The sequence below is a fragment of the Hemibagrus wyckioides genome, linkage group LG01 (assembly GCF_019097595.1).
Source record: "Hemibagrus wyckioides isolate EC202008001 linkage group LG01, SWU_Hwy_1.0, whole genome shotgun sequence".
Taxonomy (NCBI): Eukaryota; Metazoa; Chordata; class Actinopteri; order Siluriformes; family Bagridae; genus Hemibagrus; species Hemibagrus wyckioides.
Genome location: NC_080710.1, coordinates 13250046 through 13265505, shown reverse-complemented (window position 1 = coordinate 13265505; position 15460 = coordinate 13250046). Strand labels below are relative to the sequence as shown.

At 38.9% G+C, this 15460-nt stretch overlaps 1 protein-coding gene across 3 annotated transcripts in view; it reads left to right on the top strand.

Annotated features, from left to right (window-relative positions):
* The first annotated feature begins 6965 nt into the window (after positions 1-6965).
* Positions 6966-15460, top strand: part of creb5b (cAMP responsive element binding protein 5b) — a 51998-nt gene continuing 43503 nt past the window's right edge. Inside the window, exons 1-4 of one of the 3 annotated variants that reach the window (XM_058398687.1) lie at positions 6966-7115; positions 12226-12303; positions 13000-13093; positions 14896-15017. In XM_058398687.1, coding sequence (XP_058254670.1) covers positions 12250-12303; positions 13000-13093; positions 14896-15017 — 270 coding nt within the window. In that variant the 5' untranslated portion in view covers positions 6966-7115; positions 12226-12249. Of the gene's footprint in view, positions 7116-7137; positions 7328-12225; positions 12304-12999; positions 13094-14895; positions 15018-15460 lie in introns of those variants that run through there. The other 2 variants (XM_058398706.1, XM_058398697.1) reach the window with 2 other exon arrangements.

Sequence of the window (15460 nt, the reverse complement as noted above, 5' to 3'; positions counted from 1 at the left end):
CTGCACGAGGGGGAGGGGGATGGACGATCAGCAAGAGCCGCTCTGACGTCACTACTACCGGACCTGTTGATGATCGCAGTATTTCTACACGCTTGCATGCGGATGTACTTGTGCATATGCAACGCTCTACAAGCAAGAGAGACAAATAAAGAAAGGGAATATTTTGTTGTGCTTGACTGGACAATGTGATATTTACTTCACTTTAGGCACTGCTGAAAAGCCCAGCAGGTTTGATCATTGATTATTTTCCGGTTTTCAGAGAACTTGACTGAATTGACTAGAAAATGCTTGATAGAATTGTCTCTGGATTCACTACTGGTAAAAATCTGGTAAAAATCATCTAGCAAAGATCACAGTGAAGGGTTCAGTCTTACAATCGTAGCACCTGTTCATCAAGGGAAATATATATATATATATAAATATATATATATATATATATATATATATATATATATATATAAATATATATATATATATATATATATATATATATATATATATATATGTGTGTGTGTGTGTGTGTGTGTGTGTGTGGGTATGTGTGTGTGTTAGAAAGACATTGGTTATGCAAACATATTTCTGTTATATAAATACAAATGTAGAATGTGGCACACTGGCAATCCTACAAATGAAGGATTCCTTTCAGCCGTGTACAAATTAGTGTACAAAAGCCCTTTACCATCTGTTATGCAAATGCAAACTGTTTCCCAGTCATCAGAAACAAAAAAAGGCTTACTGTTTATTTTCTCTTAGATACAACGGTATGTAATGCTACCTTGCCATTCCATCACTAGGTGGCAGTATTAGCCTTAAAACCAGAACTCTGAATAACCAACTACTCTCGTTAAATTATCAGAGCTGAGTTTAGTTTAGAAACCTCAAAAACATGGTAGTTTAACTACCAACTACCATAAACAAAGATCAAGAGAGGATCATTATTATACACTATGTGGCCAGAAGCTGTTTTTGTTGAGTCGATTATTTAGAATGCCGCAGCATTACAGTTTCCCTTCACTGGAAGTGACAGGCTCAAACATGTTCCAGCATGAGAATGTCCTTGCAAAAAGTGAGGTTCATAAAACATGGTTTGAAAAGACATGGTATGGCAGATCTCTAGTGTCCTGCACAAAGCCCTGACCTCAACCTCGCTGAACACCTTTGGGATAACCTGACATGAGAGCACAGACTCTATGTTGTTGTTGGGTATTACTAACTTCTGTAATTTTAATGTATTTAATTCATAGATTTATGCATCCAGCGTCAAATGGTCATCAGGAAATTTAGACACTAATGCTTTATCTAACATAACTTGGGCTGATACCAGTAACAAAAAATCTGAAAATGTATTGGTATTGAATTGTATAGTAAATGCTGTATAATGCTGTATAATGCTGTATTTTTTAGAACTGGACATTTTTATACATAAAATATGTGGATTTTTTTTTCTTGTAATCACTGATTTGATTTCATTTATTTATAATATTTAAATTTAGTGATAAGTAAGAGTTTTTACTGTGAAGTTTTTCTGTTAAAATAAATTAAACCATTATTAGTCTTTTATAGTTTTAATGAAAACAATATTGGTTACATATTGTTAATGACTGGGCTGATACTCAAGGATTCAATTCAATTTCAATTTCAATTCAATTCAATTTATTTGTATAGCGCTTTTAACAATGGACATTGTCTTAAAGCAGCTTTACAGAATTATAGAAACATAGAAAAAAAGATAAAGATTAAAGTTAAGTTACATACCATCACTGATATATTTTTTAAAAGTTTGAAGAGTTTAAAAGTTAAGTTGTGTGATAATAGTAATAATAAGGCCATTTTCTTGTGGGTCCATGAACTGAAGTAAGAAACAAAGAAAAGTATGTGTTAAAAAAGTAATAAATGTATTGTTAGAAGAAGAGATTACTGCAACCTACTAAAATAGATCTTATCTGACAGCAGCCTAGCATCAGATGAATTGAGCATTTGGCTGTCAAACTGCAATATCAGTGCCAGGAAACTTGTTTTTTTTTATTTCACATTCATGCACTTCACTGCTCACTCTTCACTGTCATATCCCCCCACTCCTCTGTTTTTCCTGTTCACGTTTGTTGGCAGAGGCTGTCTGTACTGGTTTTGTGCCCAAGTGGTGTGTAATGGGGACTGTGCTGGGTTGGGCCTCATTCAGCCTCAGCTCAGTGCAGTGCTCTGCGACCAGCCTTCCCTCTGATCGACCTGCTTTTTCCAGCAGCACCAGAGCATGCTAAGGGACGTGCCTATGAAAGCATTACCTCACTAGCTCACTCATGGCTTTGAGGAGCTCCAGAGCTGTGTGGCAGCCTCCAGTTCCATCTCAGCCTTACTGATCTGGGTAATGCAAAAAAAAAAAAAAAAATGCCTGTGATCACAGTGAAGTCCTCCTTCAGCTCATTTACAACTATAGAAAGTGAGATGAGGTCATAGACTACAAAGTGTTGTTTGTCAGTGTGTATGTATGATTTTGGTTGAGTGTGTGTTTACAAGACTTTGTTTTGTTTTAAGTTGCCTGTTGTAAGTCATTTTGTAAAGGCTTTTCAAATGTAGGAAATGTGTACAGCATTTCTATTATTTCTTTCAACTTTTATTGTAAGTTACTGTGATTGGCAATGTTGTTTATAAGGATTTGTAATGTATTATTAAGCTCTCATTTTAGGATCGATACTATGATCAATGAGAGAAACATTTAGTTGTATAAATAAATAAATAAATAAATAAATAAATAAAGTGTAAATATGGACTGCTTACTGACAAAGAGTGTGTATAGCTCAGAGGTTGAATGCAATACCCTAACACTTCAAAAAGTAACATGATGTGCTCTCTTTTGTGTGAAATTTCTTTAACCTCCACTATATTCTTTTGGATAAACTGTATTGTTCTAGGCTGCAAGTTGCAGGTAATTCTATTTTCTCATGTTCCACATGGTAACCAAATGAGGTTAAGTAGAAGTGTCATTTTTAGTAGTCTAATAAAACCCCTGAGTAATAACTGTTATCATTCATCTCTGAATTCTCTTCAGCCCATCTGCCCAGCAGCCGCCACAGGATGAGTAATAGCACAAAGATGTTGGGTTTAAATCCCGGACACGTTAAAGAGGTCCACTGGCTCACCTCAATCCCTCAGCATGACCAAACACAAACTTTCAAACCCCATTAAGAACTTAAATGGCACCATAATATCCCTTCATACAGCCATTACGCACACTGGCAGCACAAAGCGCTTCATGCCTCCACCATGGTAAATGCTTTTCCTTTAACTCTCTAGCCAAGCATCACTATATTTTTCGGGTGTTCCAAGTCAGTCTGTTTAATAATTGTTCAACACTTCATAACCTTTCACAAGGTAACAGTGTGGATGTTTTAGGGGACATAGGCCTTTTAATGAGCACCACCTCATAATATAGCTGAAGATTATGTTTAACTTGGGTAGAAAAATGGCTCCTAGATTTTGTTTTGGCTAACATGGGTTTACTTATGAAATCTGAGGCTGCATGGAATTAGATCTTATTCAGATACAATTGATGCTTTCCTAAAGTGAACACACATGACCGCTTGGGAAGAGTACTCACATTTTTACTGTTATGTGACAATTTATGTAGTAGATGCTGACAGAGAATTTTCAATAAAACAAAGCAAGACTAAAATGACAGCTTTTTACTGGTCAAGCTTTGTGTTGACCATGAATTTATTATAGATCTGAAATTAAATACAGTTATTAAAACACTATTTCCTCTAAACTGTGTTTTGGATATTTAGACATGCTTCTTATGATCTGCAAACAGAGCATGTAACATTATATGAAGGATTATGCTATAATATTTCCATTCCCTGGGGCATTTCAAGCCACTGAAATAAGTTGACTTGACAGAGTGAGAGTGGAACATTCCGTTAACAAGATCAAACACATAGACAGGCAATCAGCAGCACTCTACAGCTTGCACTCGCTAATGGAAATATTCAATACTGCAAACCTGAAATTATCCAATTCTTTAGCAGGGAATCATAACTAACAGTGTATATTTTAATAATATTTTTCTTTAGGAGGTTGTAAATAGTGTATAGTGTTTATAATGTTTATTATTGTTTTACACATTTATTTATTCATTAATTTTTCTACTTAATTCTATTATACACCACTTTGGCTGACATGCATTGTCTTTAATTGTGGAATATTAAGAAAGGTTGACTTGACTTGAAAACTCCAGCCTCAAAGACATCATCTGTGATCTTTATATCACTGAAGACTCAAACCTGTGATCTGCACAGCCGCTCTGGTGCATTAGAGGCAAAATTTTCTAAAGCTTGGGGTCAGCGACCCACCCCTGGCTGTGCACTTATGCCACTTACTGTGCAGCTCTCCCAAGGGATGATGTTTGGATTGGTGGGGGAAATATATAGTCCATAAAGGCACAAAAGACTGTCATAAAGCTTTGATTAAGCCTCGGGTTAAAAGACAGAGGCAGAGGGAGAGGCTGAGTTATAGCGGCGGATGGGGCCGGCGTTATTGTTCCCGTGATGAGGCTCTTAGCACGGGCGGCTCGCTGTAAACAGCCCCTTCTCCGAGGAGCAGACAGTCATTAATTGCCGCAGCCATCTCAGACTCCTCTCCTGAGTGTCCAGCCTCAGAAATCACTGCACTGCCACCAGCAGAGTCACTAAAGCACTAAGGGCCATGACTCCGTCTGCTACCTCCTGGGTGGGCCACTTTTTTTCATTTTCATCTGTAAATGGCTAATGTGTCAATTTAATGGTCCTGATGAGCCATATCACCATTGTCTTTGCTATTGCACGTGGTGTAGCTTCTGCTCAAGTAAAGGAATAGTGTATAAGATTAACAGTTCTTGAACAGCTTTAGTGGCACCATCAATTTATTGTTATGACTTTGAATGCTGGTGTATTTCTCTGCCATTCAACAGCTTCTCCACTCCCATCTCCACTCTTTAACCTTGCGCAAAACCATGGATACTTATGCCAGTGAAAAGTGCGACAGACTGTTTTTAAAATTATCAAGTTACAAGAGTATCGCTATTTCCATGACCTTTCAGATCAGTATCAAAACCGGCTGTGATATTACTTTACCTCGCTGCACTGTTGGTATTTAGATCGTTGTGAAATATGAATAATACATGAATTCCTTTGCACTTATCAATATCTAACATATCACTTAAACCTGACGCTCTATTAGTATTTAAATGAATCTGAGATGTGCTCATTATCAGGATTTATTGCCATAGCTTCTGTTATTCAATATCAAAATGCAGCAGATATTAGACATAAGACATGTCATGTCTTTTTAGATAACGTTAATGTTATTATGCATTTCCAACTGAGATTGTGCCAAAGTGTTGCATTATAAAACACAGTAGAAATAAAAAAAAGTATTTTCTGCTTAGCAATAAAGATTTGTGTAGTGTTGAAGCTTCACCTGCATCACATTACATCTACTGAGCAATTATCTCAGGACAAAGAAGTCAGAGCTTTGATTCCGTAACACCATCTTCTGAATACAACACTAGCAGACAGACATAATCCTGCCAATAATTTATTTACCCCTGCTACTTCCATTATTTAGTATGTGCCGAGACACTGGTAAGCCTGATGCAATTAGTATTACTGGCCTGCTGATTAGAAATAAAACCAACAAGTGTTCAGATTGTAATTGTGTGTGTGTGTGTGTGTGTGTGTGTCTTGTCTTTATTACAAAAGCCCCACAGCACAAGATCAGTGTTGAATGATAGCTTGAGCTTCAGCCTGAACACGCTCCTTAAATCTTAACTTTATGATGCTTTTGGGAAATTAGGCTCTGTTCATTAAATAAAAGCAAATGTTTTAACATTTGATAGAGACTTAAATGTATTGTAGGCTTCTGGCTATAAATTAGCTGGTCACTGAATAATTTCAGTAGGCGTTATCTTTTAAATTTACTTGCTGGATTGAGTTTGTTGGATCAGGTTGTCTTATCACTGTTACCCAAATTAAGTTGATATTGTGGAAATTAGCATGTTGGCTTGGGGCTGAGGACCTGAAAGAGAACAGGCTTTCATTTCCTCGAATTTTTACCTTTGTGCCTCTGGAGAGCAGCAACTAGGAAAAAATCTGAAGTAAAAGAAATCAGTTGCAACTCTAAGAAATGTTGAGTTCTGTTTACATTTGCGTTTGGAATTATATTTCTGTGCTGAGTTGCTAGATAATGGTATTTATGGGGAAATAAAGCTGAAGCAGGCTTCTCGGAATAACAAATTAGTATTGTTGTAAAAACAATGTAAAGATTAGAAGACATTCTTTAAAAATACTTATAAGTATTACGAGTATTTAGAGTTCACATAAAGTTATCCTACTTCATAACTATTAGTGTTACTTCTGTCCAATCACCTTTACATATTAACTAGCACTGAAGTCATGTTAATTTTAATCCTGACTTTGATATTTATAAGATTCTCAGAAATTGCACTGGATATGATATGGAGTTATTATTATTATTATTATTTTTTTATTTGAAACATATATTTCAGTATGACGTCAACAGGTAAATGATATCATTTTACTCATACACTTTTTTATAGTGTGTGTGTGATTGATATGGTTTACATACAGTTTTCTTCCTGTAAAACTTTACAGCAACTAAAAAACAGCCCTAAATGTTCCTCCTTCATCAGCTACTGTACACCATTATGGAAATGTGTTTTGAACATGTTTGCCATGCCACATTACAACAAACCAGAGAGTTGTTATCGTCGCCACGCCCACTTTAAGCCCAGCAAAGTCCAGAACTGATTACTACTTTATGAAATAATATGATAAAAACTGTGCATTAAACAAACTAAAATCTGCACTGGCTGTAGTGGCCATCTGTTTTGACACACTCCTTAGTAGGGTAGTATGCGGTTTGAGCCATATCCCCGCTGGTCCCGCCCACGCCTCGCGCCGCCCCGCCTCCAAACGGACCGCAGTGATTTAGAAGTTCAGGAATCCCACGCGACGTCACCAGAGGGTGACGTAATGCTTCTCTAAATAGATCGTATTGTAATCTTTGCTCAGTCCAACGTGGTTCCTTCAGAAAGGGCGCTGCATCTTCTCTACACTTCTGCGGTAAGTAGATTGGAGAGCCGCGATGCCGCTGGCTTAGTTTTTGGTTGCAGATAAAGAGAGCGCGCGCTTGCAGGCTGGAAAGTCAACTCGGTCCCGGTACAATGGCTATTCTCCCGAGTGAGCTGAAGTGACAAGTCGCTGTGCGGGGCAACACGTTTGAAGTTACTGTCTGTCTAACGGAATGCGTGCGGCGCGAGCTGGGTTTTCTGAAGGTATTTAAAGCACCAGTTTAAGTAAACAATGCCTGTCGGATTGGTCTATAGAAGTCAACAGCATGTAACAGGTTTCGCCTTGTTTGCTTCAGGATGCCTGAGTTGTGCGTCGCGTTCATCTGTAGCACTGATTCAACTCCGGAGAACAGCTTCATGTGGTTAGGGTTGGAAGTTTTACTGAGCGCTTTTCTGGTGCTTCTTGCGCGCCTCAGTCATTGACACACTTGCTGTCCTGTACATGAGAGTGGATGGGTTGAGTTTTAGCTTAGGAGATTGCATGCGTGTGTGTGTGTGTGTGTGAGAGAGAGAGAGAGAGAGAGAGAGAGAGGACTTTAGGTTCCTGTGGGTATGACAGTAGTGAAGTGTTGTGCGACGTGCGACCGGCTCACAGTTTTCGGACCCGCGCGCTCTGTATTAAAATATGTCTAGCTCACATGGAGCTCATCCGCCTCAGCTTTACTGACACACTGAAAGGAAGAATATCGACACGGGAAAGCTTTCTGTTCCCAAATAACACTTATTGTATGAATTGTATTTCATACCACAGTTGTAGTTTCTATTTCTCCATTAAAATAAAACTGCTGTGCCTTAGGGCATTACGTCATTCTGCAGGCCAGTCGGAGTATTTGATTAAGCACTGAGATGGTGAAGGATTCAGGAGACTTGTGCTGAGCAAGCACTAAAACCTCCAGGCTGAAGCCATGCTTCAATCCATACACACGCTGTCTGTAGACTAACTAGTGTCATTAGGGTTAATAGGGTTAATTTCTTTTCATCAGCCTCTACTACTACTACTACTAATAATAATAATATAGTTTATTGTTACAGCATATAATAATAACAATAACACAATAACAGCAGTAATAACACAATTATTTAATTTAGTGTCTGAATATAAATGCATGTTGATATATATATATATATTATAAAAGCAACAATACAACAATAACAAGAGTACTATATATATATATATAGTATGTTATATGTTATATGTATATAACAACAGCATAATAACAATTGTCTAAGGATCATTTATTACATCCTAAAACATTTTAATCGGTTAGTATAATTCATTACTATTATTTGAATTATTCAGTACCTCCAGACTGTAAATATAATAACGTATGTACCTCTGAGTGCAAGAAAAATGAATCCCGACCTGCCGATGGATCCTGAGAGTTTGAGTAATGCTACATAGGTTTCTTTTTTTTAAAAAGTTCTGAATTGTAAAAGCTAATCAGAAATAAGACGTTCTCTGTTCTGACTTTAAATATGTACTCACATTTATATTCAAATATATTTTAATTTATTCTGTTCGTGAAATACAGTGTTTATATTGATTCCTTGTTTTTTGGGAAGAGGCTGGTGAGAATTAGTTCCTAAATCCACCAGCAATACAGTTTGTTGCAACAAAAATCAAACCATATTAAAAAATTTCTGAACTTGACATGCTCTTTTATACTTTCAGAAGGAAAAGTAAATCTTAAAAAAACACTAACAAAAAAACAAAACCACAACAGGTCATATATCTGTTTTATAGAGGAGTTAAACTGGAAATGTGACTAGGTTTGGTAATAGAAGTTTGACAACCTTCAACGCTATCAGTGTAGCCGAAGGCGTATCTCACACATTCTTTCATCCGGCTTTTTCACTTTGTTTTCATGCAGTCCTGTTTAAATGTATCTCTCTCAATTGCTGTATTTGCTTAGCAAATATTTGTATAGATAGGAAATAAATTACCAAGAGCAATTTATAGACTCTGCATTAACTTAAGATATGAAATCAAATGTGAGTTCTAAGCAGTTGTCTAAGTTTAAGTCAGAGGAGGTAAGTTGATTGGCACTGATTGAAGGTGGCCGGTGTGGGGCCCCTTTGTCTGTTCATTATGAAGGCTTCTTGACAATAAGTGCATTGCCTATGTGAGCCTTATTCCTCGCCCTAGGGCTTACGCTGATCCAACCTTGAACTTGTGCTGTCAAAGGCCTAGGGAGCTGTGTGTGTGTGTTCTTTTTGGGGGGGGGGTTGAATTGCAGTGCAAGTTTGTGCATGCTGCAACCTACGCTCGCCTCCTCCCTCTCCATACTGTTTGAATTCTGTCTTGAACCTGAATTTTTGCCTGAACCTTAAGAGCAAAAGTTCCTCATGAAACTGTACTCTGCTTTACAAAACCTCATGTGCTCCCACATCGGGACCCACTTACTGTGAAACGTAACCAAATTTCCTCTGTTAAATGAAAACATATCAGCGAAAGCAAAGTCAATTGCCCCCTTTGCCCTAGACTGTGCATTTGAGTCTCCGGTTTGCTGACATTACATAGGGCCGTGTCGTCGATTGAGGTTAGGTAGTTTCTAGTGTCTAAAAGATGTGGCAGGAAAAGGGAAGTGAGCTTGCTCATTTTGAAGGTTATAACAATCAGCCGAGTACAGAGATATACATCAGTCTGAATGGCTGTGATGACAGGCTTCAGAATGTACATGAGGCATGCTGTGTATGTGTGGTCATACACATACACACACATACAGAAGTGTGTTACGGGGTAAAGCAGACTTATGTTGTGGACTGGTCAGTTTACACAGAGAGCTGTGCTTTTTGTAACCCCATTGTGATTCTCTGCACCAAAATAACCAAATAAGTCTCTTTTACGGCACATCTGAACGTATTGAGCCTTATATAAACTTTAGAAAAGTGACCTAATGTGTCAGAATAAACATTAATATATACAATCAGCCTTGTGTGCTCATGATATGGATGGATCTGGTCCATTTGTTAGGGGAGATCTTTGTTAGATTTCAGCAAAAACCTTAAGATATATTATCCGATTTACTACATTTTGACTGTTGGTCAATTAAATTACACAGTGTAACCAAGCAGGTCAGTGCAGCTGCAGACACACAAGCTACCTGTTATATCTGGGATAACAAATACTGAAGTAACAAATACTGAAATAAGATGTACATTCAGTCTTGCCTAAAGAAGAGGAAGTAAATAAATAAATAATTATAATTGATAGTCAACTTGAATTCCTCCTACAGGGGATTAATGAAGGTACATCACATCTCATCTGATCTCATCTGTCATCTCATCACTCATCTAATCTCATCTGTATACCTAAAAGATAATAGCGATGAGAGAACAGTAAGAAAGGTGTGGGGCAGACAGAGATACCTAGAGAGAGCAAATACATGTTGTTTCGCATCACTTGGGTTCGTGTAGGCACCGTATCAAGACCAGATCATGCGACCCATAAGGCTGAAGTTTGGGGAATGACTGGAGGGGTTCTGCCTGTCGGTCCGTCTGTAATGAAAAACTGCTCTGGCTAACATAACGCCAAATTTGAATGTTTTGACTGCATGAGAGGAAACAGTTGGCGAGACCCATCAGAAAAAAAAAATCACATGCAAATTGTGTATGAAAGCTTTCATGCTGTAGAAGTTGTGTGTCCCCAGAGAGACCTAACCTGAAGAATGCTGAAGAGAGCTCTATGTGCCTCCTTTTTCATGCCTCACAACCCCTAACATGTTTATTTTCCACATATTTGGAAAGAGAATGTTTGTTAGCTGTCTAACCCACGTGTCAATACATATTCTAGCCCACTGCCGTTAGTCTGGTTTTACTATTGTATATGGAGGACTCGACTCAGACTGTCATGCACTATTAAGACGGCTAGTCATTAGGCTGTTCTAGACTGCGGTGCTGTTACCGAAATGAGGCTTGAGAGAGAACAGTGTTTAATGCCGAAATTGTGAATGTATAATCAATGAAAAAGTGAATTAAAGAAAAAAAATGCAAAATGACTATAGATTCTCAGTGGAACTTCCTCAATCGTACTCTATCGTAGTTTTCGTCTCCGGGTCTAATCATAGATATGCGGTCATTGAGTTGCATAAGACCCCTGATGTGCTAAGAGGGCCAGGCGATTTGAGTTACACGCTAAGTCCTTCCAGTTTCATCATCTCTGGAAATAGAAGTATCCTCTTCTCCCATGAGGCACAAATGTTGACCAACCTATTTCACAGCTTAAAGAAATGGCAGCAAGTATGTAAGAAAACTGTGGGCAAACAAGCTTCCATTAACACCATAGAGCGTCTGTTTACACACCGCATGTGGGAAACAGAATCACTGACATACCATTCCATTGTCAGACTGTCATCAGAGGTATTCATTAGAATCATGCCACTGAAGATGAGCTCTCATGAGCGAAAGAGGGAGTGAGCGATAGACATAAATAGGGAATGAGATAGAGAGGAGTGAGAATGTTTATCATTGATGGGTTGGAATTATTAAGCACTTGTAAGATGACCACTAGAAATTGCTGGAAGTTTTGTCATTGTTTTGTGACATACTATTTACTCTATGCTCCGCTCGATAAATTATTCCCCTGTCTGTTTGATAGTCACACTCATTATCACTCTAATGAATAGAGCCTCTAGTATTTACCATTATTAGCAGTCAGTTAGCAAACTGACCTCATCCCTGCTACTAAAGGCATGACTGAGTAGACAGCAGAGTTGAAGGGTCAGAATAATGGCGAGCACTGAGTGGCAGTTTGTTGATACCCAGCCCTTGTTGCTGTTGCTATCTGGGTACCAGGTTGCGTTCTGGGTAGCTGGTGGATAATTTACACACTTGTGCTGTGGTCAGCAGCAGCACCATGGAGACGCAGAGGCAGTGTGACACCTCGGGCCAGTAAACTGTGCTCCTGATCCTTCCTCCTTCTTTCAGCTCTACCCCAACATGACCTTAACCTCAGCAATGCATGCAGGCACAGGCAACTGAATACTCACCTCTGAGATTCTGATAAGAAAATCCCCGCCAGGTAGCACAGCTTTCGCTCCGCCGGCACACAAAATGCGAGAGAGGGCCAAGGCGCTGATTTCTGTCTACATGCTTGTTTACAGGTTTATGAGGAGCTGGAGCAAGAGATGAACTCCGAGCAGGAAAGGCCGTTCGTTTGCAGCGCTCCAGGCTGCTCTCAGGTAAGTCTTGACTGCACAATGGCTAGGATGAACGCATCGGTAACCTGATCGAGGTTCTCTCAAAGAGAAACACTGCTGCACAGAAAACAGTGAAATGCTACCCTGCTAAGAAAACTGTTTCCCTTGGGCGTTTTTAACATGTGAAGCCACTGTATATCCTTAGATGTCCGGGTCACTATTTCTTGGCATGTTGATAGAAAGGAACTCTGGAGTAGCACATCGTAGTTTATGTTTTTTTGCAGCTCATTTTATGTGTAATAATAATTCGGGTAAAAGCCCTATAAAAATATAAACTCATTCCTAAATTATTATAAAAATGTTTATAGCTCTGGTTCATGGGTTAAATCGGTCTAACAAGCAAGTCTGCGGATGGCTGATAATTACCGTCTATCAGTTGTAGGTATCTGAGATGTTTGTGTCCTAAAGCCACATTCTCCCGCTATAATGATTGTGTGTGATAAAAGCTTTTTGACTAACTATATACCCGTTCCACAGTGAAGCGTCTCATGACACTTACTCTTAGCTCCCTGAATTGTGCTGGTTGTTTTCAGTACAATTTGTAAGTGTCCATGCCATTTCAGGATATTACAAAGCCTTCTGCCAAACCTATAAAGGCAAAGCAAAAACCACCATCTGTTTTTAGCCATGAGTTAAACCACAACTGCTTTTAGACTGACTTGTTTCTGTGTCTAACAGCGTTTCCCCACAGAAGACCATCTAATGATTCACCGCCACAAGCATGAGATGACCCTCAAATTTCCTCCCATCAAAAGTGATAACATGCTATCAGGTGAATCACACACACATGCATGCACGTACGCACATACACACACACACACATACATACATACACACATCCTTGCGTGTATTATGTATATGAGGAGTTTGTTTGATTTTTCAATTGTTATATACTATTTTGACCAAAGCCTGATTTTTGTAGAATGGTAGGATTCTTCATAACGGCAGTAATATTTAAAAACTCTTGTGAATGACCACACACACACACACACACACACTCAAAACCAGCCACATAGGCCATCTGAGACTTCATTTGACGTCTGTCTTTGATTAGCAAGCATTAGGCGTGCGCACATGAAGATTAAAACGCAAAACTATGTGGTTAAAATAATATTTTTGCTGCCCTCTACCTAACTCCTCTAATCCCTCCTATCACTTGCATGCTCTAAGCTCCATATCAGTTAGAGGGCTGGTCATTTCAGGACAAAACCAAACAAACCGCAAAACCACAATTACTGTGATGAAAACAGGGAGAAAGTTCAAATTTAGAGACAAATTCCACATCTGACTCCAGTCACATACACGTTATGGTTTATTCAGAAGTGCAAGCAGTTGAAACGATGAAATTGATTCTGCTGGGTACTTCAGAAAACGTTTGACATTTTCCAAATTTTAGTTACACAACTTTGTAAAAAAAACATGTTTCTATTTAACTTTAAGTCTGAAAGCCATGAAGCTTTTTTTTTTCTAAATTATCCTGGGAGTATGTGTGTGATAGGTGTGTGTGTGTGTGTGTGTGTGTGTGTGAGAGAGTGAGCTCTGTGCCTTTCTAGCAGCGCTGTGATTCTCTCCTCTTCATTATTTACCCTTGTCAAGGGAACAGATCAGGTTTCAGGACCAAGCAGCCTCGAAGCTTTAGGTTTCTCACTAGATGTGCATTCTTGTACATTCAGTCCCTTCATCTCTTTGCCTCTTTCAATTACTTCACTACTCAGTCCCTCCGTCTCTCACTCTCTCACTCACCCACTCACTCACTCACTCACTCTACCCAGCTACCCCACTCAACTTCCCAGTTACCTCACACACTTTTTGAGTCACTTCCTTGCCTACTCATTTACTTTTTTATTCACCCTCACTCAAGCACTTACTCCTTCACTCCCTCATATACCCCTACTTATATATTTATTTATTCCCTCCCTCCATCCCTCCCTCCTACTCATGTGTTTACTCACTCCTGTACCCCACCCCTACTTATACTCTGTCACATCCATATGCATATTCTCTCTCTCTCTCTCTCTCTCTCTCTCTCTCTCTTACACACACACACAGACACACATAACACACATACACAGAGACAAATAAACAACTAAAATCTCAAGAATACACCTCATTGAGCTTGTAAGTAATGCACTTTCTAACCACATTTAACACACAACTTAAGCCGTAACCGTATACTTTATCTAAGCCACAATGCAAATTGCAGCCTAGAACTGTAACTTAACTGTTAACTGCAAACTAATTGCTCACTTAAGTTTTGATACGGGGTTTAATTCCAAGATCTCTGTTGACTCAGTCTGCCAGACCATCTACATTACTGTAAAAAATGAGTTTGCATCTGAATTCTGTCGCTTCCTTCATCATTCTGAAAACAGTTCGGCATATTTGCGTAAGGATGTTGGTGACAGGTAAATTAATCCACAGTGTCGTTATACAAAACTAATGGTGCTGACCACTTCAGTGTTTATAGACTATATGTACTGTTCAAAAGACGCTACAGGGGGGTTGATATTACTTCTATAAATGTGGTTGACTGCGGTTCTAAAGTTTTAAATCATATTTTTGCTTTGTCTGCAGACCAGACGCCAACTCCAACACGCTTCCTGAAGAACTGTGAGGAGGTAGGACTGTTTAGTGAGCTGGACTGCTCCATCGAGCAGGAGTTCTGCAAAGTCCAAGAGGAGGAAGACACCAAACCGGTGAGACAGTGGGGCCTGTGGTGCAGCTGCACCATAGGACTCATCCTATATTAAATACTGCTAATGTTTCTCCTGTAGCTTCTAATCAATGTTTCAAAAGTAAACACACACACACACACTCACATAGCTTGCAAAAACTATGTCAATAGCATCCGAGTCTGCAAAGAAACAATAAGAGTTTTTTTCCTCTCTAAATAAAATTTAGCATGGCATCTAAACCACTACACTCATCCCTCAGAGACAGCCATATTTCATCTGTGTCTGGGACTCATACAGCGTGAAGTGACTGATGTGATGTCTGTAAAATAATACATAGATGTGGGCAACTATTATGTCACACCGTTCTGATTGTGAGAATGCTAATACCTACAACTGACCCCATTGTGGGTTTTGTAAACTAAACAACACAGAACCACAACAAGGGTTGTGGACCTGTGGAGTTG